Source organism: Urtica dioica, chromosome 11, assembly GCF_054948205.1.
Source record: "Urtica dioica subsp. dioica isolate 48M chromosome 11, U.dioica_male_clone48M_v1_H2, whole genome shotgun sequence".
In the NCBI taxonomy this organism is placed as follows: Eukaryota; Viridiplantae; Streptophyta; class Magnoliopsida; order Rosales; family Urticaceae; genus Urtica; species Urtica dioica.
This window is the reverse complement of record NC_142766.1, coordinates 4,395,871-4,421,391: the sequence shown is the minus strand read 5'-3', so window position 1 is coordinate 4,421,391 and position 25,521 is coordinate 4,395,871. Positions and strand designations below refer to the sequence as shown.

The 25,521-nt window shown below is 43.5% G+C and overlaps 2 protein-coding genes across 2 annotated transcripts; one reads left to right on the top strand and one right to left on the bottom strand.

The window, feature by feature from the left end:
- The first annotated feature begins 13,670 nt into the window (after positions 1–13,670).
- LOC149380763 (putative UDP-glucuronate:xylan alpha-glucuronosyltransferase 4) lies at positions 13,671–23,311 on the top strand. Its single transcript, XM_089601198.1, has 4 exons — positions 13,671–13,927; positions 14,023–14,108; positions 15,833–16,573; positions 22,345–23,311. Exons 1-4 carry the CDS (start codon positions 13,671–13,673, stop codon positions 23,295–23,297), a joined length of 2,037 nt encoding a protein of 678 aa, XP_089457324.1. The 3' UTR covers positions 23,298–23,311.
- A 659-nt stretch (positions 23,312–23,970) lies between these two features.
- Positions 23,971–24,687, bottom strand: LOC149380762 (B3 domain-containing protein At2g32645-like). The gene has a single exon (XM_089601879.1). It carries the CDS (start codon positions 24,605–24,607, stop codon positions 23,972–23,974), a length of 636 nt encoding a protein of 211 aa, XP_089458005.1. The 5' UTR covers positions 24,608–24,687; the 3' UTR covers position 23,971.
- Positions 24,688–25,521: the final 834 nt, after the last annotated feature.

Here is a 25,521-nt window from a genome sequence, read left to right as displayed (position 1 = left end):
GAGAGAGAGAGAGAGACACTGGTATCGGAGAAGGGACAAGGAGAAGAATAGGGCGAGCTGGGCCGACGATTCTCAACCTTGGAGTTGTCTTGATTGTCGTTCAAGGGTTCTAACTTGTCACCGTCCACAATTTCTTCCATTACCGTCAAGCACCTCCAAATTCCAACAGCAGCAGCAACAACTGTAGAAGAAGAAGAAGAAGAAAAAAAATAACCGTTTATGTTTCTAGTTCTTCTAAATCCTAACGATTTCTATGCTTTTAAGATTGGGGCTCTTCTAAAACTGAAACTGTAAGGGTTTGAACTAGTGAAAATTTCTCTGTCTTATGTTTCTGTGCCTTTAGTGGTCTTGATTGTTGTTTTGAAATTGCAATCTCATATTGGGGCTTTTCAGATTTTTAGGGTTCCTAGTCTAGAGTTATTGCTCTTGATTTCCCATTTTGTTATATATGATAGTTATGAACTATTTTGGAATTTAGGGTTTCATATTTCCTTGAGTTTTGAGTTTGTGATGTTGATTGTTGTCGCACGAAAATGAACAACTATTTAAAACCTCGGGCGGTTCGATCTAAGGCCGGACCAAGTGATCGCACCCGGGCCAAGAGTGTGAACTCGATAGTCTCGAGCTAGGGTTTTCTCCGATCAACCCGCCTCTCGGGAGAGGTAGGGGGTAAGGAGGAGGAGTGACCGTGCCTTGGGTGTCGGCTGCCTACGTACCCGTGTGTGGGATCAGGTCAGAACGTAGTTCAAGCGTGTGAGACGCAGTATGAGGCGCGGAGCCTTGGTGGAGAGGCGTGCTCGACGAAGGAGACGAGGCGCGGAGGAGTCCTCGGCGACGTCTCAGAACTTCGGAGATCGCGTATGCGAGAGAGAATGTGTGTTTTCTCTCTTTTGGAGACGTGGAAGGCTCTAAGTCAAGAGTTCTTTGTTGTGGCGGAGATTCCGGACGCGTGGGCGATTCCTAGTTGGAAATGCCGGACGCGTAGGCGATTTCTTGTCAGAAATGGTGGACGCGTCTAGGGTGCTAGACGCGTAGGCGATTTTCAATCGAAAACCGTTAGAACGCTTGTGGGCTCAAGATTAATCATTCGATCAAGAGAGGCGGCACTCGGGAGTCCCCGGAAAGCGCTTCAGAATCTCTGAGAACGAGAAATCGAGGAGAATCCGCTTCAGGCCAAGGATGGCATCCAGAGAAGCAGAGAGAAGTCTCAAGTTCCTTGAGAAATAATGGGATGGCTTTCCCCTCAATGAAAGGGGTATTTATAGGTGTTTGGGGGCCTTAGAAGGCTTCTTTTTCGTCCATGTGGGACTAGGAACGCGCGAGCCATCAACTGGAGGCGCACGGCGCGCGCGGCGCAAAACGCGCGGTGCGCGGCGCGCGGGTCACTGGACGCGGCGCAGGATGCGCGGCGCATGGAGCTCGCGGCGTGGGCGCGTCTTGGCGCAGCGCGCGCCTGCCTGGCGCGGCGCGCTGCCTTCCTGGCGAGGCGCGCGGCTTGCTGCATGGCTGGCCGATGCAGCGTGCTGTGCGCGCGGTGAATGGCTCGTCTTGCCGGACTCTTGTGGGCCTTTAGGGGTCTTCGAATACCATTCTTGCCACGCAAAATATAGAGATCTCTACTCGACGAGAGTGGCTCGACTCGAGGAGCGAAGCTCGACTCGAGGAGACTGACTCAAGGCTCGACTCGAGGAGCGAAGCTCGACTCGAGGAGACTGACTCAAGGCTCGACTCGAGGAGCGAAGCTCGACTCGAGGAGACTGACTCAAGCTCAACTCGAGGAGCGAAGCTCGACTCGAGGAGACTGTATGAAGTCTCAACTCGAGGAGCGAGGCTCAACTCGGGGAGCCGACTCAAGTCTCAACTCGAGGGGCTAGGCTCGACTCAAGGAGTCAAGAGTTTGGGCGAGGGCTTGAAGACTTGCCACTCTTCAGGACCTCCGGCCTGACCATCGGCCCTTTGAGCGACGTGCCTTATTGGCGTCTCGGGTTTTCCGAAAACGACCGACAACATTAGCCCCCCAAGTTCATTGCTCGGGAGGCCCCAGGCGGTGAACTTTTAGTTGTTTCCGCCGGGTGTTTGAGGGAAATAGACTTCCCAGAGCTTCACTGTTGCGAAGCCTTTGTGATTATAAAGAATACTCTCACAATTGTAAGTGGGCGAGGCGAACGCGCTTGCGTCCGTCGCTCTAGCCCCGGAGCAAAGGGGATATGCACACGCAAGTAGGGCGTGCATTTGTGTAGAGGCGTACCGGCGTGTCGCGGTCAGTTGGTCTTTTGGTGAAGTCACGTTTTGTTTAAGGATATTTTCAAGCAGAGTCCGTGGGACTCGATGGTGAATAGCAGGGCGACGATCGTGTAATCGTGACCAATCAGGGGAAGATCATGGCGCCCATCTCGGCCAGCTTGGAAGGCGACTGCACTTTTGCATTTCGCAAAGGCGTGCTCGTTCCGAGGTCCCGGAGACGGAGGCTGATGGTGTGGGCCGATGCTCTGAGAAGACGGAGTGGTACCTGGCGGAAGGCTCTGCCGCACCGGAGGGCTTCGACTGCTCGGGGGTCAACACTAAAAGTTTGACCGCGCACCAAGCATAAGTCGGTCTCACGGGGCATCCGCCATTCCCGCCCTGGTGACGCTTCTTCGTCTGCGTTCGGGAGATCGGCCCTTATTCCCCAGGCGCGAGCGCGGGTCTCTACTTTGGCTGACCTGTTCTTCAGATCGCTCCAGGTGTTTGTTCGAGGAGCGGGACTCGACTCGAGGAGACTGACTCAAGGCTCGGTTCGAGGAGCGAAGCTCGACTCGAAGAGACTGACTCAAGGAGCGAAGCTCGACTCGAGGAGACTGAATCAAGTCTCAACTCGAGGAGCGAAGCTCAACTCGGGGAGCCGACTCAAGTCTCAACTCGAGGGCTAGGCTCGACTCGGGGAGCTTGGCTGGACTTTAAGGAATATGACTCTACTCGAGGGGCGATGCTCGACTCGAGGAGTATGACTCGATTAGAGGGGCGATGCTCGACTTGAGGAGACTGACTCGGTGAGAGTGACTCAACTCGAGGAGCAAGGCTCAGCTCGAGGATAATGACTTGACTCAAGCAGCAAGGCTTGACTTAAGGAGAGTGTGCCTCCACTCGAGGAGCGAAGCTTGACTTCAAGGAGAATGACTCGACTCAAGGAGCGAAGCTCGACTTCGAGGACAATGACTCGACTCAAGGAGCGAAGCTCGACTCGAGGAGGATGACTCGACTCGAGGAGCGGGGCTCGACTTGAGGAAAATGACTCGACTCGGGGAGCGAGGCTCGACTTCGAGGAGAATGACTCGACACAAGGAGCGAAGCTCGACTTTAAGGAGAATGACTCGACTCAAGGAGCAAAGCTCGACTTCGAGGAGAATGACTCGACTCAAGGAGCGGGGCTCGACTCGAGGATAATGATTTGACTCGGGGAGCAAGGCTCGACTTGAGGAGAATGACTCGACTCGAGGAGCGGGGCTCGACTCGAGGAGAATGATTTGACTCGGGGAGCAAGGCTCGACTTGAGGAGAATGACTCGACTCGAGGAGCAAAGCTCGACTTTAAGGAGAATGACTCGACTCAAGGAGCGAAGCTCGACTTCGAGGAGAATGACTCGACTCAAGGAGCGAAGCTCGACTCGAGGAGAATGACTCGACTCGAGGAGCGGGGCTCGACTCAAGGAGAATGATTTGACTCGGGGAGCAAGGCTCGACTCGAGGACAGTGATTTGACTCGAGGAGCGAAGCTCGACTTGAGGATGATGACTCGACTCGAGGAGCGGAGCTCGACTCGAGGAGAACGACTTGACTCAAGGAGCGAAGCTCGACTCGAGGAGAATGACTCGACTCAAGGAGCGAAGCTCGACTCGAGGAGCGAAGCTCGACTTGAGGAGAATGACTCGACTCAAGGAGTGAAGCTCGACTCGAGGAGAATGACTCATCTCGAGGAGCAAGGCTCGACTCGAGGATAATGATTGGACTCGAGGAGCGAAGCTCGACTTGAGGAGTACGACTCGACTCGAAGAGCAAGGCTCGACTCGAGGAGGATGACTCGACTCGAGAAGCGAAGCTCGACTCGAGGAGGTTTAGGTGCGCTTTGTGGCGGCTTCAAGTGCATTGCGATTTAGTCATCACATGCAACACCTTGTGGCGACTCGGAGTGCGTCGTTTAGCCGTCTAGGCAAGTCGCGAGGGATGGCCTAGATATGCCATGTAGGCTTCTTAAGCGCGCCATGTAGGCGTCTTAGGTGCGTCGCGAGGGACGACATGGTTGCGCCATGTGGGCGTCTTAAGTGCGCCATGTAGGCGTCTTAGGTGCGTCGCGAGTGACGACTTGGTTGCGCCATGTAGGCGTCTTACGTGCGCCATGTAGGCGTCTTAAGTGCGCCATGTAGGCGTCTTAGGTTGCGCCATGTAGGCGTCTTATAGGTTGCGCCTTTACGCGTCTTACGTGCGCCATGTGGGCGTCTTAGGTTGCGCCATGTAGGAGTCTTACGTGCGCCATGTAGGCGTCTTAAGTGCGCCATGTAGGCGTCTTAGGTGCATCGCGAGGGACGACTTGGGTGCGCCATGTAGGCGTCTTAAGTGCGCCATGTAGGCGTCTTAGCCTGCATCTCTGGGATGGCTTATGGCGCGCCGCGGAGGCGTCTTAGCCTGCATCTCTGGGATGGCTTGTGGCGCGCCGCGGAGGCGTCTTAGCCTACATCTCTGGGATGGCTTGTGGTGCGCCGCGGAGGCGTCTTAGCCTGCATCTCTGGGATGGCTTGTGGCGCGCCGCGGAGGCGTCTTAGCCGGCATCTCTGGGATGGCTTATGGCGCGCCGCGGAGGCGTCTTAGCCTGCATCTCTGGGATGGCTTATGGCGCGCCGCGGAGGCGTCTTAGCCTGCATCTCGGGGATGGCTTACGGCGCGCCGCGAAGGCGTCTTTAGCCTGCATCTCGGGGATGGCTTACGGCGCGCCGCGGAGGCGTCTTTAGCCTGCATCTCGGGGATGGCTTACGGCGCGCCGCGGAGGCGTCTTTAGCCTGCATCTCGGGGATGGCTTACGGCAAGCCGCGGAGGCGTCTTTAGCCTGCATCTCGGGGATGGCTTACGGCGCGCCGCGGAGGCGTCTTTAGCCTGCATCTCGGGGATGGCTTACGGCGCGCCGCGGAGGCGTCTTTAGCCCGCATCTCGGGGATGTCTTACGGCGCGCCACAGAGGCGTCTTACGTGCACCCTTGTTCCCGTTTTATGTTCGGGTGTTTTGTTTGGATGGGGCGTGCTTTCTTTTTGTGGAGCGTACTTTCTTGAGGATTTTGAGCGTACTTACCATTGCCTATGGCACTAGCCCCCCGAGTTTTGGGTTTACAAGTGTAATCTTTGATGATTGAAAATCTTTGATAAAGCGGATTTTGAAAGAAAAACATCGAACTTTATTAATATTGCAAAAAATTTGAAATCCTAAAACGTTGGCTCGTAGGCCTTATTGAATGTTTAGAAAGCAAAGAAATAAAATGGGGGGAGCGCTGGCTAGTGGTAGTACTCTCTTCAAGTGTTCCGCATTCCACAGGCGATAGATCGGTGTCTCGTCTATGTATGACCTGGTAGACTCTGTGGGGTCCCTAATGAGGACGTCGTTACCTTGCACTTGGGTGTCATGCATGTGTCTTCATGGACTTCGCGGAGGACCTTGGTCGACTCAACGCTATCTCTGAGCTGGGAGATTGTGTTAACCGTCTTTCTAGCAGTTTTTCCATCGATTCCTTGGATGTAGCATATTCTGGCTTGGGATTGATCTCCAGCCATGGTGCCGATTCCATCCTCGGTGGGGAACTTCACCAGTAGATGGTATGTTGAAGTAATGGCCCTTAGTCGGTTCAGCGTGGGTCGCCCAACGATTACGTTGTAGGGGGACTCTTGGTCGACCATTAGGAATGGGACCATGTGAACGACTTCAATGCCTCCGGGAGTTCCGAAGGTGACCGGTAGATCGATGATGCCTTCGGTCATGACTCTCTCCCCAGTGAACCCGAGTAAAGGTGTTTGAGTCGGAGTTGGGCGTAGCCCCCCGAGCTTCATGCGCTCTAAGGTGGACTTGAATATTATGTCGGCAGCACTGCCGTTGTCGATGAGAACCCTTTTCACCAAGTTATTAGCCACTTGGGCTTTGAGCAAAATCGCGTCATTGTGCGGATGCACAACTCGCTTGGCCTCTTCGTTGGTGAAGTACATCGTCTCGTGAGGTATGGACGGAGGTTCCTCGTAGGTGAGGTTGACGTGCATAGCAGCGTCTCCGTGGGACGCGGCCCTCAGGAATTTCTTCCGCTGTCGGGCTGAGTCTCCATCTTGTGGACCGCCCAGTATGGTGGTCACAACGTGGAGTTGTGGATTGGCATTGGCAGTAGCCGTGGTTCGGTCGGCAGAAGTGGCTGTTCCTCCTCCCTTGCCAGATTGTGGTCTGTTCGAGGTGGGGCCCGCAGCGCTAATCATGCGTAACACGAACTCCTTTAGCTCACCCCGTTGGATCAATGCCTCGATCTGCCTTTTAAGACTATAGCATTCGGAGGTCAAGTGACTGTATTCCTGATGGAACTCACAATATTTAGATCTATCACGAGTCGCGGGATCTTTGCTTATTGGAGCCGGGGGAGTGAACTTGTCACGTGCCAAAGCCAGGATCCGCTCTGGCGGCGTGTTCAATGGCGTGAACGACGAGTACCCTTTGAAGTTTTCCGCAAGTCGCGGCTTTTGGGGCATCGGAGGTCGGCTATTGGAAGTCTGACCCCCTCTGTTTCGTCTTTTATGGGAGTGGCCTTGCTCGTTGCTAGGCTCGTCTCGGCGGTGAGGGCTTTGATTATTGCCCTTGCGGCCATCGAGGTAATCTTCGACTCCCATGAAGGTCTTGGCTCGGGTCATTAACTCGGCCATGGTAGAAGGGACACGGCCGACGATGGACTTAAGGAAGTCACTTGTGCGCAAGCCTTCAGTGATAGCAGTGATTGCGTCTTTGTCGTCAAAGCGGTCGACCTTATTCGATTCTTCAGTGAATCGGGCGAGGTATCGTCTAAGAGACTCGCCATTCTCTTGCCTGATTGACCACAAGTACATCTGGGTCTTCTTTTGGACCATAGATGTAGCGAACTGTGCTAGGAACATGTCCTTCAGGTCTTTGAACGAGTGGATGCTTCCTGGCCTTAAGTTCTTGAACCACTCGAAGCCGGATCCGGCGAGGGTAAGACTAAAAGCTTGGCACATGGCACCGGGAGCGACACCCTGCATCGTCATCCAGGTTTCATAGTGCTGGATATGGTAAGCGGGATCCGCTTTTCCATCGTATGGAGCGAGGTTCGGGAGTTTGAAATTTCCCGTACACACCTCGGCCAATATCTGAGTCGTGAAAGGCGATGAATTCTCCTCGACGACCCCATAGGCACTTCCGCCTATTCCGTGTTCTCGGAGATCTCGTACTTCATTTCGAAGATTATGGATCATAGTGATCACATCGAGACCGGTAGTCGGAGTAACTCCCTGTTCGGGAGGAGTCACCTGTCGTCTTTCATTTGACCCTTGACCCGTGCGGCGGTTCCCGTTAGTTGGGGCTGCTACGGGGGTGTTTGGCCGAGAGCTCAGTCGCTCTCTTAGGTCATCGCCACGCTCAATGCGTTGGGCGGTGAGGTGGTCCCTAAGATCAGGGCTGGTCGTACGGAGGCGCAGGCTTCGTCTGTGACGGCGCGTTCTCCGCGTGCCCTGACTCTCCGCAACATTCTCCCTTTGACCTAGTCGGTCGACGGCCGAACGTCGGGAATTTCCCTCTTGAGAAGCAGCCGGCGCGTCGCCTGTCCGGGGTAGGGGGTTCGAAGGACCGGCTTCAAACACGGCGGGGTGTTCCCCATCCTTCGTGAGAGAAGTCTCGATATCCTTCGAATCGCCAGTACCCTCGTAATCAGGGTCGCGGTCGCGGCTTTCCTCGTTGAGGTTTTCAGGATCCCCGTTGGGGGTCATTGTGTCATGCGCGGGTTGCTTCGCAGCCAGTCGGCTATGGTACCACGCGTTCTTCGCATTTAGTTGGCGGATACTCTCATCTAGCTCCATGATGCGGTTGTCCCTGCTATCAGGAGATGGAGATGGTGAGCGGGTCGAGCTCTCTTCGTGGAACGACTCTTCGTCATCATGCGCTCGTGAGCGCAAGAAGTACTTTTTGGTCCCAGTGACGTTTTCGGGGTTGTTTACGCCCTCAGAACGTACGGGTGGTTGGCTACTCATCGTTTCTCAAGTTCGAGAAAGTTGAGTTTGCAGAAGAAAAGAAGAAGATGAACAGAAGGGATTTCGGGCTGAATAGGTCGGGAAGTCCCCTCCTTCTAGCGCCAAAATGTTGTCGCACGAAAATGAACAACTATTTAAAACCTCGGGCGGTTCGATCCAAGGCCGGACCAAGTGATCGCACCCGTGCCAAGAGTGTGAACTCGATAGTCTCGAGCTAGGGTTTTCTCCGATCAACCCGCCTCTCGGGAGAGGTAGGGGGTAAGGAGGTGGAGTGACCGTGCCTTGGGTGTCGGCTGCCTACGTACCCGTGTGTGGGATCAGGTCAGAACGTAGTTCAAGCGTGTGAGACGCAGTATGAGGCGCGGAGCCTTGGTGGAGAGGCGTGCTCGACGAAGGAGACGAGGCGCGGAGGAGTCCTCGGCGACGTCTCAGAACTTCGGAGATCGCGTATGCGAGAGAGAATGTGTGTTTTCTCTCTTTTGGAGACGTGGAAGGCTCTAAGTCAAGAGTTCCTTGTTGTGGCGGAGATTCCGGACGCGTGGGCGATTCCTAGTTGGAAATGCCGGACGCGTAGGTGATTTCTTGTCAGAAATGGTGGACGCGTCTAGGGTGCTAGACGCGTAGGCGATTTTCAATCGAAAACCGTTAGAGCGCTCGTGGGCTCAAGATTAATCGTTCGATCAAGAGAGGCGGCACTCGGGAGTCCCCGGAAAGCGCTTCAGAATCTCTGAGAACGAGAAATCGAGGAGAATCCTCTTCAGGCCAAGGATGGCATCCGGAGAAGCAGAGAGAAGTCTCAAGTTCCTTGAGAAATAATGGGATGGCTTTCCCCTCAACGAGAGGGGTATTTATAGGTGTTTGGGGGCCTTAGAAGGCTTCTTTTTCGTCCATGTGGGACTAGGAACGCGCGCGCCGTCAACTGGAGGCGCACGGCGCACAAAGCGCGGCGCAAAACGCGCGGCGCGCGGCGCAGGAGGCGCGGCGCGCGGGTCACTGGACGCGGCGCAGGATGCGCGGCGCATGGAGCGCGCGGCGTGGGCGCGTCTTGGCGCAGCGCGCGCCTGCCTGGCGCGGCGCGCTGCCTTCCTGGCGCGGCGCGCGGCTTGCTGCATGGCTGGCCGATGCAGCGTGCTGTGCGCGCGGGGAATGGCTCGTCTTGCCGAACTCTTGTGGGCCTTTAGGGGTCTTCGAATACCATTCTTGCCACGCAAAATATAGAGATCTCTACTCGACGAGAGTGGCTCGACTCGAGGAGCGAAGCTCGACTCAAGGCTCGACTCGAGGAGCGAAGCTCGACTCGAGGAGATTGACTCAAGGCTCAACTCGAGGAGCGAAGCTCGACTCGAGGAGACTGTATGAAGTCTCAACTCGAGGAGTGAGGCTCAACTCGGGGAGCCGACTCAAGTCTCAACTCGAGGAGCTAGGCTCGACTCAAGGAGTCAAGAGTTTGGGCGAGGGTTTGAAGACTTGCCGCTCTTCAGGACCTCCGGCCTGACCATCGGCCCTTTGAGCGACGTGCCTTCTTGGCGTCTCGGGTTTTCCGAAAACGACCGACAACATTGATTTTCTTTGAGTTCCTGAATTTGGTTATTAGTTAAAGACGGAATAATGTTTTAGTATCAATATCTCGATTCAATAAAACAATCACTTTGTTCTCATTTATTATTTTGAGTATTTTTCATATATTCTTTATCATCATCCTTTGATCCGAAATTCGGAATTTCGAGACAAGAATTTAGCCTGCGTAACATAAAGAAAGTACTATTTACATAGTGATAATTGTGATTGTTGATTTCGGCGACATCCACATGCAATATTATTGCACATCGGATTATGTAATTTGGATAATGGTTACAAAAACTATCTCAAGCATTTAATGCGACAATCGCATAAATTAATGAGAAGATCGTGAGAATGTAGTAGATGCGGAATAATTAACGAACACATAAATTGTTCACCAAATTCAGCTAATGATGCCTACGTCTAGGTGGCGTTTGACCGGTGGAAAAGTAATTTACTAAGATAACGCAATATAATATGGATTTACACTAATGACTCTATCGCTAGCTACCGACCTACATCTATCTTTATAATTGCAACTCGGGATCCCCAAAGTCCCAGATTTCCCCCTGCTTCCGCAGATTATCTCTCCTGATATTTCTACAAACGTGTTTCTCGTTCTCACAAAAAATAATAGATTTAGCATTTGCTTCTAATACGCTCAAACACCCGTGTTGAAGAAATCGTAATAGATAAATAAGACACACTCAAGAAAGTAAGCAACACAAATCGTCATTTACTCTCAACAACTCTGCAAAAGTTATTCGAATAACAAAATCTAACTGATTGAACTTTTAAGGCCATTGTGTGGTGCCTTATGTAGCTCAAGGTCATAAAAACTCCTTAGAATCGTATTTTTCACACATTAAAACTTCGAATCAGATTAGAAGTTATTTTGGCCAAAATCTTCTCAAGATTGTATGGGACAATTTCTGTACAATAATTTCATCAAAAAAGCACAATAGGCACATGATGCCCTATCACCTTTTGTTCTATATTTCTCAACTGGTTTTCCCATTAACTCAGCCAATAAATATCTACCAACAATCACCTCTATAAAACTGATGCAAACTCCCATGTCAAAATCACACAACAACAACATGATTAAATCATTTCTTTTGAAGCTTTGCTTTGTTTCTTGAAGTGGACAACAACCTAGACACTCCAAAACAACTTTTGAACATGAACTAGAAGCTCCCTAATTAAATGTTTATGTAACTTTACAAACTTGAGTGTGACATTTTTATTTTTGTGGCATATAGGCTTAAGTTGCGCAGTTAAACTAAACTTTTAGATACATCAGATTATTTAGTAAAATTAGATACATAGAATGTATAATATTATCGTTGCTAATATTTTTTAACTTGAGATTGTGTGACACAACTTTCTTCTTGTCTTCTCTCCACAAATTCATAATTTGTTGAAATACAAGCACGAAGTTCGCGGATTCCGCCAAACGAATGCATTTTTCATTATCGCATAATCAATTACAAATAATCTTAAACAAAAGGAAACGCTTCTTAGTATATGTTACTCATAGAATTTACATACTCCGAGCTAATGGCTCGGAGTCCCGAGGATGGTAAGAATTCATTAATATTTGTTCGAGTCATATGGGACCAAGATACAATAAAGATGAGGAACGACTCATTCATAAGACAAGAATGAACCATATCGAGCTGAACATCCAAAAGAAGAGAAGCTAATTAATAGGTCAACGACTAGTCAAATAAACATAACACGTTAAAATAAATAAAAAACTAAAACAAAATGCACGCTTTAACGGTTATTTCGAACACTCGGATGAGATAACTACCCATCACACACTTTGTGTGAACGGTTATTCAACAGCCGCTAGAGACGTGGGCTTAATCGCCCCACGTACTCAGGCCTAGGCACTATAAATAAGGGAGATGCTACGAGAGATGGACAACCTACATTTTCGATACAAAGCACTCGACCAAAAAACTTCATCTATTGTTCAGCACCCTCATTTACATTATCTCGTTTACTATATTCGTCTTTCTTTAGAGAAAGTCTTGCCTAGGAACTTGGAGCCCTCAGGACTGCATGCTCGAAACCAAGTACTCTTTATAAGATAATTGTTGTAACATTTTTATCTGTCAATAATTTGATGCTAGAAGGAGGGGATAGCATTGAAGATTGATGGCTAGTTCATCCACTCTCGTCGGAGACAACAACCACATCGGTACCGATCCAAAGATTAAGCACCTCAACCGCACTATACTACTCATTCCAGAGGAACTTTCTGAGTATCACTACCAGAAATTTGGCCTCTAATTACTGCCGAACGCCGTAGTCATTTTAAGTCGACTACAGTTTACTGACTGTCATCTATTGCACTGGAGTCTTATCTCTTTGATTATGACTCCAGTTTTTTGCCGTAGTGTATATGTTTTATAAGACTGTAGTTAAAATATATAACTACATTTTTTAGATGAAGTCTTACTAGTCTCATCTATAAATACTACAACGTTATGTTGTAGTTATATAAAACTAAATTACATAAGAAAAAAACACTACAGTTTTAACAAGTAGTCTAAATTGATTCAATTAGACAGACTACGGCGTTTTTGTGGCATCTATTGCACTGGAGTCTTATCTCTTTGCCTATGACTCCAATCTTTTCTCTTGAAGACTATATTTTTTAACTGTAGTTTATATCTATGAAATTCTATTTTAACAATATAGACTACATCTTATTTCCAAAAAATATATATTTAAATAAATATAAAATAAAATACATTTATATTAAACACAATAATAATATCCAAAAATCTCATATTTCATTAAATCAATAATAAATATCATTTACATAAATATCCAAAAAAAACACCTAATAATGATTTCCAAAACAAATTCCAAATTGTACCCAATGAGTTCTATACATATTGAATGGAAAAAAAAAAGTCGCAGAATCTTATAGAAGCACGATAACAAGGTGTATAATTCAGGTAACTGTAGCATCTCTTTTTTTTTTCTTTCCTGAAACTGAAAGAGCACGCATGTTTCAATACCGTATACTTAGTCTCTGGCTTGCCCCAGCCACTACGATCGGGTCTAGACCTTCCAAGCGTGTGGGCACCGGACAGTGCAACAATTTCCTCAAGATAAAACAGATATAATAAGACATCTAATTCAGATTCGTAAGCTAAGTCTTCAAAAGCTCACCTACAAAATAGTGAAATGTTAGAATTTTTTTTATTTTTTTAGTGCTACCACTACTTCTTTAGATTTAGCTGTAGTGAAAGGTGTTAAATTTTAGTGGGAAACTTCCCTCCATTTTAAAGTAGTGAAATTTTGATAATTTTTAATTTTTTGGGTATTACCACTACTTCTTTATATTGACTGTAGAGAAAAAAAGACCATTAACTATAGTTTTATATTCGACTAGAGTTTAATATAGGCAAAAAAAAAAGGTGACCGTAGTCTATCTTAAAAGACTTCATTAAAAGGCTAAACTGAAGTTAAAAAAAAAACTGTAGTTGTATCCCATATTTCTGGTAGTGTATATCCCGTGTCCGAGCCTAGCAGAGCAAGTCAAGGAGATCCATGATCATCTAATAGCTCTGAAAGCCAGCAATAAGGAATTGGAGGAGAAGCTCAGAGCAAAAGGGTAACACTGCAAAACGCATTGGTGATTCCCGAGAAAGAACCCTCTCACCGCCCGGGAAAAAAGCTGGTCGACTCGGAGCCCGGGATTAAGAAATCTCGAAAGCATGCCAGAGATCGGTACGAGACGGATGAGGTAAGTTTAAAGACAGAAGGTAAACATCAAGCAACTCGATAAAAAAATTATGATCGGTACCAGCCTTCGGTTGAAAAAAGCAAGTCTTAGGTCATGAAAGACTCCGAGAAAACTGGAGACAATTCAAGCACCAATGAAACTGGATTCAAACGGTTGGAACGTCGTATTGAGGAGGTTGCCCTAGGACTAAAAGATTCGACTCCAAAATTTGGCGATATGGCCTCCCCAATCACTGCTCAGGTGTTAGAACTTCCATTGCCCGAACGATTCAGAATGTCGAACATCCCAGTCTATGACGAGAAAAATGATACAGGCGATCACCTCGTGACATTCAAGTCTTGGATGCTGCTGTAAGGAGCAAGTCAAGAAGTAATGTGCCAAGCTTTCTCCATGACTCTGTTAAGCTCTACCAAAATATGGTACAGAAAGCTTAAACCAAACTCAGTTGGATGATGGAAATAATTGACTTGAAAGTTCATGGAGCAATTCGCCGGATCCGGTTCAGGGAAAACTCCCAAAGAAAGGCTTCTGGTAATATACAGCCCGTTCATAAGACAAGAATGAACTCTGCCGAGCAGGACATACAAGGGAAGAGAAGCTAATTGGTCAAAGACTAGTCAAATAAATATAACACATGAAAATAAATAAAAACTAAAACAAAACACATGCTTTAACGATTATTCAAAACACTCGGACGAGATAAACACTCATTACAGACGTTCTGAGAACGGTTATTCAATAATTTCTAGAGATGTGGGCTTGATCACCACACGTACTCAGGCCTAGGCACTATAAACAGTGGGAGATGCTACGAGAGAATGACAATTTACATTTTTGATACAAAAGCACTCGACCAGAAAGCTTCATCTATTGTTCAGCATCCTCATTTACATTCTTTCTTTTACTAAATTCGTATGTATTTGGAGAAAGTCTAGCCTAGGAACTTGGAGCTCTCAGGATTGTGTGGTCGGAATCAAATTAATACTCTTCGTAAGATAATTGTTGTAACATTTTTATCTGTCAACATTATATATACACATATAATTACAAACAAATACTATGTCTATGAACTTTTGTAGGCATATTTTGTTCGATATTTTGTTATGAGAGAGAGAGAGAGAGAGAGAGAGAGAGAGAGAGAGAGAGAGAGAGAGAGAGAGAGAGAGAGAGAGAGAGAGAGAGAGCTAAACGTACAATATATAAGATATACTAGGGTCTTTATTTTATTGATCAACAACAAATATGAAAATTTTGAGATAAGCGTAGAAAGATATGCTAGGTTAGAGTACAATATATGATTAAGGAAAACTGTTAATTAAGGGAAAAAAAACGCACTATTTATATCGCACAAGTCATGTTCACGTCCAAATGTATGCTCTTCACGATGTCATATTGTTTCCGCTGTTTAACTATTTTAATATTAAGTCATTTTTGTCAAGTTGATCATTTATAATGTCATATCTCTTTAATTATTTATATCAAGGATTTTCTATCAATATTTTATGTAATTACAATGTCATTTGAACTTTTGACCAAATCATATTGGTGGGTCATCTAGAATTTGTAAATGAAACATAAACTCTGCAATAGAAGGCAAACATCTTAAAATTTCAACCGATTTTCACATCTAAAAATTATTTGTACAAATTTCAACTTTTTAAAACATGGAACACATAAAACCCCATTTCTTAGGGGTACCTAAAGTCCTAAACAGATATCCTTTTTTTGGACGTATGTCACGTATATTATATACCACGACAATTGAGTTAATATTGATAATTTTTGCTTTATTGGTAGTTTGAAATCTTCATCGCATCCGAATAAAACAACCACTATTAACCACCTAAATTATTTTCTGTATTGCTAAATCAAACAAGCTACTCCTTTTCGTTTATATTTTAATGAATTAATTAAGCACAATAACAACAAATTTTATTATTCAAGAAGTAGTCATGTGCAAAACAATATAAATTCAGGACGCGCGTGAAAATTAAGATACATACGCGCTAGCATTTGTAATTGACTGGAAATAAAAAGCCAAACGTGCATCCATGCAATTATCAACGATTACTATGTCTATGCGTATATGATCGAAACAAAAAAAATTCAACATTAAGTCGTAAAATCTCAGCATAAGCACCACAAACAAGTCATGGTCTCCAAAACGAATTCCCATAATTATTCCAGTTACTCCAATCGAAAAACATTCTTAATCTCTATAATCTCTCTACTCACTCTCTCTCTAACGCTCTTAGTCCTCGCAATCCTCTCACTACGCTACTCAAAACCCTCCAACTTCGTATACGACAACAACACCACAGTCGCCACTCTATCGACGACTCGAAGACTTCACAAAGACGATGACGAAAACGACAACGACGAGGAAGAAGAAGATGACGTCACCATCCCCGCACCCAAACACCCCCCGTGGTTTGAAACCCTCGTCGAAGAAAAAATAATTAAAACCGGTGAGAATGATAGAATCATAAGGGTTGGGTTGGTCAACTCGGAAGCAGAGGACAGGGAACGCTTACGTGGACCACACGTGGAGACCGTTCAGGTGAGGTTCGGTTCGACGGGGGCAAAATGGGAAGAGCTATTCCCGGGGTGGATCGACGAGGACGCGAAGTGGGCCCCGCCGAAGTGTCCGGAGATTCCTCTTCCGTCGGCGTCGGAGACGGCGTACGACGGCCTCGACGTGGTGGTGGCTAGGGTTCCGTGCGGTGACGGGGCTAACGGGACGCGGAGACACGTGGCGGCGCTTCAGGTGAACCTGGCCGCGGCGAGTCTGGCGGCGAGGGGAAACGCGGATGTACACGTGGCGTTCGTGGGGGAGTGTGGGCCCATGAGAGAGATCTTCAGGTGCGAGGATTTGCTGATGCATAGAAAAATGGAGTTTTGGCTTTACAGGCCCCACATTTCGGGGCTTCAAGAACAGCTTCTCGCGCCTGTTGGCTCTTGCCAACTCGCTCGTCCTATTCCACGCTCACTCTCAGGTTCGTTTCTCTTTTCCTTAACTATTTTTTATTATTCTTAATTGTTTAAGTCCTACTAAATATAGTTTAAGGACTATTATTTTATTTATCTTATTAATCGGAGGACCAAAACAACACAATAATTAAGAGACTATATAAGCTATTGAAAAAGAATAATTATACAAAATAGTACGTTTGAAACTTTGAAACTAATCGATTACACTTTCAAATTTTTAGCTTAATTATCAAAATTATAATGTCAAGTTATTATTATTATTAAACTTTTTGACAATTTTATACACAAAATTATCACTTTTAAAAAAGCTTAATAATATGATAAAAACAATTATTAAAACCTCGACTAATTAATAATTAAAAGACTATTATTTATACTATTTCACTAATTTAAATAACCCTCAACTATTTCGTAAATCCATTAATTATAATTAATTATGGTCAATTAGTTCAACAGCTCAATAGATAGTCCATCTTTATTTTAAAAAGTAGCCCATAATTATTTTTATTAAAAATATATGCCCACTTAATCTACTATAACAACATATATCCAAAAATGACCCTAAACACTTGTTTCTCTCTTCTTTGGCCATTGGCCATGGCCGTTTATCTCTCCTCCGAAACATTCGCCCAAACTCTCGCTCACTAGTACAAAAAATAGCATTGGGTGCGACTTTTTTTGCACCTAAATGTCAAAAGTCGCACCCAATGATACTTTTAGGTGCGACTTTGGGTGCGACTTTTCCGCACCCGAAAGTCCGCACCTAAAAGTCTTGGGTGCGAAAAGTCGCACCCAAAAGTCTTGACTTTCGGGTGCGACATTTAGGTGCGACTTTCCGCACCTAAAGTCGCACCTAAAAAGTCACCAAAAATAAAAAAATGGCGACAATTATCCGCAGCCACACGGCCAGAGAATACACACACGGCCAAATCCAAAACCGAAACCAAATCATCCACAAATCCGAAAATAATCCATCACCAACACAGATTGTAACACAATCCCAATCCAAGAATCATCAGATCTCACAATCAAGCTCAATCAATCATCAAAACTCAATCAATTCCCGAAATCATCCAAGAAATTCAAAAATCCCAAAACAAACTAAGAACCCTAATCTCGGATTCAAATTTGGGGGAAACAAATTCTCACCTTTATGGCTGTGAAATCAACCCTCTGGTGCTCTCAGCCTCATTTTCCGCGGTCCGGCGTCCTCGGCGGCTCACGGCGTCCTCGTCTTCTCGGCTGAGACGCGCGCGCTCGAGATGGTTTCGGGTCTCGGTGGCTTGCTGTTGGTCGAGCTTCCTCCTCCTCCGTGAGCTCACCCCCGTCACTCACTCCCTCGCTCTCTTCCTCTCTCTCCTTCTCTCGGCTCTCTCTCTCCTTCTCTCGGTCTCTCTCTTTCCCTTTATCTCTTCTTTCTTTTCTTTCTTTCCTTTCCTTTCTTTCTTTCTTTTCTTTTCGCAAGAAGATAATTTTTTAGAAGTGAAATTTTAGAAGTGAAATAAGAGGGAACAAAATCCCGCTAATTTTTTAGACCAAATGTTTTGGACTTTTGGGTGCGACTTTGTTGCACCCAAAGGTATGATGAACTTTTGGGTGTGACTTTTCGCACCCAAATTTAAAAAAAATCAGCGAAATTTTTTAGTTTCTTCAGTGACTTTTGGGTATGAAAAGTCGCACCCGAAAGTAATTTTTGGTGCGACTTTTGGGTACAAAAAGTCGCACCCAAAAGTCATCTGCACCGAAAAACTGTATTTGTAGTAGTTGCGCTCTCTCTACACTGAAGTCGCCTCAGGCGTGATTCCTCTGACGACCAACTCATAGGAAACTCCACTGCCTTAGTCGCCTTATATTTGTCGACTTCTTCGAACTTCCAAAAGCAAGACTTCCTCATGTTCAATGCCGCTTATATCAGAGTCACCTCGAGCTTGTTCAGCCGTTACATGCAAGTGCCGGAGAGAATCTCCGCCGGCCCCAAACTCATTTCGCGGGGGCGATCGACGCTCCTTGGAGCCTAACAGATTGACTTCTTCTTCCCCGTTGTCCACAAACTTTGCGACGACGATTCTCCTCTGACGTCTGGCCACTTTCGATTTTCCTCGATCCAGAGCTCCACGAGCCTCGTAGAAAGTCAGCCGATCTCTTTTTGTTTGCCTTTATCTCTCTGAGTCGATCGTTTTCTCTTCTTCCTCCAAATCCTCGTCTCCAAGCCTTTGATGCATAGCGGACCGTTCAAAATCGCAGCGTTGGAAGGAGCGGTTTCTCTGGCGTAGTTGTCGGAGATAGAGATAGAGATGTCAGGGCTGAGATTCTCTTTTCCGAGCCGGAGTCGGTTTTTTGGTAAGGCAACGATGCATACAAAGTTGGACAAAGGTCTGCGTGCTTTCGCTGCGAGACTGGAGCGCCAGATCGCGCAGATCTATCACTATTACTATGTTTACAATAAATTAATTAACCGGAAAAGTAAATGGTCTCCCTTATTTTTTTTATAATTTTTTTGTTGCATATTAACCTTACCTTATCTACATTTGTGGTTACACTCATTCGCACACTATGAGGTTAGAGGGGACAAGTGCCCATTCAAATATTCAACTTTGTTTTAAATTTAAAATAAAATGAGTTAAATATATTTAAACCTGTAATTGTGGTAGTACAAATTTTGTCCAATTAAAAACAACTGAGATTTTAGCTTGGCGGTAAATGCAGGGTTCAGAAATAGTTGTACTCCTCAAGTTCAATTCCATAATCTTTTAACAATTCTTTTTTAATTTGAAACAAATTTTATTTCCATCATCCATTTCTTTTGGAATTCAATCCTAATTTATCTCTTTGAAACCAATTTTATTTCCATCAGCGATTTCTTTTAGAATTCTTTTAGATATTCAATCCCTATTTATTTCTAATTAGAATGTTAATGCAATTAAATACATATTTTTAGTTCCAATTAGAAATTAAACTATAATTAATGAAAGATAAGACTAATTTGATTCTTACTTAATCTCTTTAACTCGTAAAGTATATAGTTTAAGACTAATAGTCATAATTTCCTTTTTAATTCCCTTTCGATACTAACTAATTACAGTTCATATTTATAATTATTAGTCATAATATTTTATGGCATGTTTTATTATTATTATTATACTTAAAAATAATTAACTAGAATTTTATTGTTCATATCATACTTAAATAATTAAAATTTAATAAATATATAATTTATTAACCTCATGAAATTAATATATAATTATATATATTTACATTTTTAAGCTTTAATAATATTCTCTTACATTTTTTTAAAAACTTACACCAAAAGCATTAAAATGTCTATATAAGTGTTAATCTTCAGATTAGTTTTTCTAGATCTGTCACTATAACAAGTCTTTTTATGTTCTTGCTCTTTCAGTCTCTCACCATTTTAGTTCTATGATTATCAATTAGCCATTGTGTGTCACTTATCAACTTATTACTTAAGGAAAATTGATAAGCTAGATGCTAGCCCCCCTGCTAAGTTTCAATGAAGCTAGGAATTGATTTTAGGATGGATAACGATTAATTTTTCGAATGATGTACAATAATGATTCCATATATTTGTTTTTAATATCCATAGTATTGTATAACATTTTGAAGAGAGGATATAAAGATATATAATTTTAGATGAGTTTGACTTTCAAAAATAAAGATTTTGGTAAAAATAATGGTGACGTAATAAGAAAGAGGTAATAGTTTTATTGCGAAAAGTTAAGTGCGTATGATGAACTATATTTCTACAACAAAATATAAGCCACATAAACATAAGCATTTAAATTTTAATCTATATTTTATAAATTTTTTATAAATAGTTATAAATATTTCGTAAATAACCAAAAATATGACTTAATCACGTTATTTACACATATTTACTAAAAATTTAATCTGCATAGATAAATTTACGTGACTCTTTATCAAAAATTAACGAAACGTTGATTATTTAAAATTTTTTAACGTTTTATTTGGCTACATAGCCACTAAACCCTTTCTTCGATTACTGTCTCCGTACACATACAAAGTGAAGACAGATATGCTTTGATAGTTTGTTATGATCTTTCTACCTTGTGTTATGTTAGCATTATGTTTCGAAAGTATGTATATTTTCTTATAATCAGATTTTGACGTCATATACTCAACTCTTATATTATTGAATACTTAGAAAAATCTTAATTTATAGTAGATTATTTATTAATACAACAAGATTGCTTGCATATAATATTCACACATCATCTGTGATGAACTAAAGATTGATATAATAGCTGAGTTTGCATGTGTTTACTCAGCTACTGATATACACTCGTTCATTTCCTGCTAGTTCAATACTTCAATTATAAGTGTAATTAGATAGGGACAAGTGTGTCAACTAATGAGAGAGAGACAGAGAGAGATTTCACAAAATAAATCTCAACTAAGCTCTCAAAATTAGAGAAAACTATGACACACAAAAGACACATACATAGAGTATGAACTTGGGGTTTTCACTCAAGTGTTAAATATTAAAAAAAAACATGACTTTTTTTAATATAAAATACCTAAGATGACCGTACTAAAAAACTATCATTTTTTGTGGCCTCCTCAAAAATGGATTATCAATTTTTATTATTATTTAACTATATTTTTTTAATATACATAGAAAAATTTATAAGTAAGTGCCCCCTAATATTTTTTCAAGTAGTCCCCCTAACTTCTTCCCCTAGTTTCATCCCTTGTCGGTGAAAAAAAAAAAAAAAAAAGCTACGGCCGAATGTTATATTTTCTTAGTTATTAAGGACGGTCGTAAAAAAAAAAGCTACGGCTGAATGTTATATTTTCTAAGTTATTAAGGATATTTTAATATAAAAGATTTTTTTTTTAATTAATTTTTGACCCGTTTACTGCTAAAATTAATATGCAGTAAAAGTTAGTTGTGTTCCAAAAATTCAATTTCATTGAGCATATGAACAAAAATTAAGGGCTAAAAAAATCAATAAGAATTTATTACAAAGTGTTCTAACAACATGAACATGAAAAAACGGAAGCGAAAAGGATCGAGTTACCTCCGACTATTGTTGTGTTTTTCGGTAAGTCTCGGACTCCGACTCCGACGAGTTATTTCAAGGATCTTTTAAGCTCTTGCTCTCACCCCGAGATGTTGTTGGTTTTCTGAAAGTGTGAGTGAGTTTAGAGACCCCAAAACGTTTATATTTATAGCCGCATAACATCAATGAGAGAAATTACAATCCCACTATTGTGAGTAATTCCTAGATTTTTTACATTAATTAGAACATGATTTTAGCCATTAATTAGTTGGTCAATTTTATACATATAGACAATTATAATGGAGAGAACATTTCTTCATTAATACCTTATTCAAAGAAAATATTTTTACAAAACATTCAAATTAAAAATTTGGGGAGATGAGCATCAGGAACCTTGGTTTCAATTAAGGGTAAAAACACCATGTACACCGTGATATAGAACCAAATTCCACTGTGACAAAGCCTTTATTTTAAACATTACGACGATACAACTAAAATTTCTTCCTCTAGTGTGAGTATACGGTTCGACCACGAACTTTAAAAAAAAAACTTTAATATAAAAATTAAATAATTTTCTCTTAAATGTTTAATGTAGTTATTTGTATAGTATTTGTCATGTAAAAATGTAATAGTAAAAAAATAATATCAAGTAGTTAGATTTTAACATACATTCTTTAATTGTACATATAAATAAAATCTAATCATGTTAGATTTACGGACACATATGTTGATAGGAAAAGAGGAAGCACGAACAGAAGAAAAAGACACGAGAAGCAGCAATGGTAGCAACGAGAACACGGAAGGCCGTAGGAGGTGGGGCCCACCTCGGTATGCGTACGCGACAGTCCTTCACTCATCGGAATCGTATGTGTGCGGTGCGGTGGCTCTGGCCCAAAGCATTCGCCGCACAAACTCAACCCACGACCTCGTCCTCCTCGCCGACTCCTCTTTCATCGGCCCCAAGTCCCTCTCGGCCCTGCGCTCCGCGGGCTGGAAGATCGTCCCAGTCCAACGCATCCGAAGCCCATTTGCGGCCCGAGACTCTTACAACGAGTGGAACTATAGCAAGCTCCGAGTCTTCCAACTTGCCCGATACCACAAAGTCGTCTTCATCGACTCCGACCTTATCATCCTCAAAAACCTCGACCACCTAATGTCCTACCCGTCCCTCTCTGCCGCCCCAAACCACAAGTCGCTCTTCAACTCCGGCCTAATGGTCCTCGAACCCTCGACGTGCCTCTTCGAAGAAATGATGCGCAAAAGCTTCGAGATCGTGTCCTACAATGGCGGCGATCAGGGGTTTCTCAACGAGATCTTTGTGTGGTGGCACCGCCTTCCGACGAAGACCAACCACCTCAAAGTGTATGCTTCTAGTGATCGTCCCCGGCTTAGGGACGACGTGGTGGCCGTGCACTATCTTGGGTTGAAGCCGTGGATGTGTTACAAGGACTACGATTGCAATTGGGACATGGCGGATCGACACTTGTTTGCGAGCGATTTTGCTCACCAAAAATGGTGGGAGGTCTACGATTCGATGCCCCTAAAGCTGCAAAGGCATTGTGGGCTCACAAAAAAGATGGATTGGAGGATAAGAAAGTGGCGCAAGATTGCCATGGAGAGGAACTTGACTGACGAACACTGGAAGATTGTTCCCAAGGATCCAAGAAGTCGTCATTTTGTAGACTGATTAATTATTTTGGGGTATGGAGATTGAAGATGGGTATTAATTTTTTATTCTCTTAATTACATGTATATTGGTTAATATTATACAATTTATTAAATGAATTTAAATAAGATGGACATATTTAAGTAAGCATGTATGAAGCCCCTTGTTCTGTTTTCTTGGACGACTTAACTCTTAGAGGCGAGACAAGTTGACTACCATCGGCCTCCACCTTGTGACTTGATCCATGTTTTCTCAGGCGACGGAGTTCTAGAGATCCACTTTTGATCGAGAAGGGAACGGCGGGGAACAAAGAAATGACCTCTCGTTTTTCTTCTTTATATGATCAAAGACTTTTTTTTTTGCTCAGCCACGGGATAAAGATTTTTTATTTTTTATTTTTTATTTTTTTTATTTTTTTTTTATACAATCTTAGTTAATTGTATAGTGTATTGCACGAGTGTATCATTTCTTTTTATATATTCGCATAATAGTCTTATTATTCGCAAAAGAGGATGTGTACTTTTACTGATAACAATATATAACAACTAAAATAGATTCAATACGTATATACTATAACACAACTAAAATAAAATGAAATAAGAAAATCAATTATCAAGATAAATTTAAAATAGCAAAAAAAAAAATGAACAGTTTATATATATGCACGCACAAGACATGCGTGGACGGGACAGAAGTTAGACATGTATATACGTGTGAGTTGATGATGGAGGTGGGGATGAATTGCAATGGCGGTTGAGGTTGACGAGGGCGAAGCAGAGTTGGGAATTGCGTCGGAAGGACCAGAGCTGAACGACGTCGTGTGGGTGGAGGGTGTTGTGTTGGACGACGGAGTTCCAAGCCTTGGTGAGGTTGCAGATACGGTTGTTTCCCATCTTCCACTGCTTGAGTCGGAGCGTGTACTCTCTGAGGTCCTCGTCGACGACCAGAACCTCGAGCCCTTCCTTGCGATCTCTGACCACCGACGCCTCGTCGTCTCTCAGAACCAGCCCCGGCATCGAGAGCCGCCCGTGGCCTCGGCTCACGTCCGTCTCCCTCAGCGCCTTCTCGATCGCCAGTCTCACCTCGTCTCCACCGAGCTCCCCAACCACTCTCTCCCTCAGACTCGCCGGCATTTCCATTCTCTTGTACTTGTTGTCGTTTCTTCTCCGGCGAGGATTTCTTGACATCGTCGTCCTCCTCTTCTTCGGAATCATTTCAGGGAATATCATCTCCGCCTTCCTCTTCTTCTCCTTCGTCTCCTCCGACAATGAGCTCGCCACTTCCGCCAGTAGACACAGATTTCCCCAAAGGTTCGCCATTGACACAGACATTTGTAATTTTGTAGAGATGGGTTCCGGGAATGCAAGTATATATACATTTCAGATAGGTTTTAAGAACCGGTAACGATGTTCTTCCCGTTGGTTTCTATTTCTCTCAAGTTTCCTTTTATATTCACCTCTCTCTCTCTCTCTCTCTCACTTCAAATAAAAAAAAAAAAAAAAAAGGAAACCTATCTGATTAGGTCAAGTTCTCCAAGCAATCCAATTTCCGTTTCTCTCTCGGCCGAATAAATCATCAAAAAACGAAACTTCAGTTCAATCCGCTTTGGAATCCAATTTTATTTCAATCCGCTTTGGGTTTCTGATTTTGGGGGTTTTTTTTTTTTTTTTTTTTTTTTGTATTTTCCTTTTAATTTATTCTGTCGTTTTTCTCTATTTTTGTTGTTTCATTTTATCTGTTTTTTAATATGTAAATTGATGGCACTCACAGATTGTCTATATGTTTGGGTTGTTTCCGAAACTTTGACAGAAGGAAATAGCTTGAAAATGATATTTTAGTATTATTACTTTGGCCTAATACAAATTATGTATTTTTTTATACTATTATTAATAATTAAGACTATTATTTATACTATTTTGCTAATTTAAATAATCCTCAACTATTTCGTAAATCCATTAATTATAATTAATGTCAAATATTATATGTTAATAATCCATATTATATAATATGGATTCAAGAGCAACATTATAACTCTTTGTCAATTTTGCTTAGTCAAAAAATTATTTCACTAACATTTTTTTTTATTAACATTACATTTATAACTCCTTGTCAATTTTAAGCAAAATTGACAAAAAATTATAAATGTAATGTTAGTGAAATAATTTTTTTGACTAAGCAAAATTGACAAAGAGTTATAATGTTGCTCTTGAATCCATATTATATAATATGGATTATTAACATATAA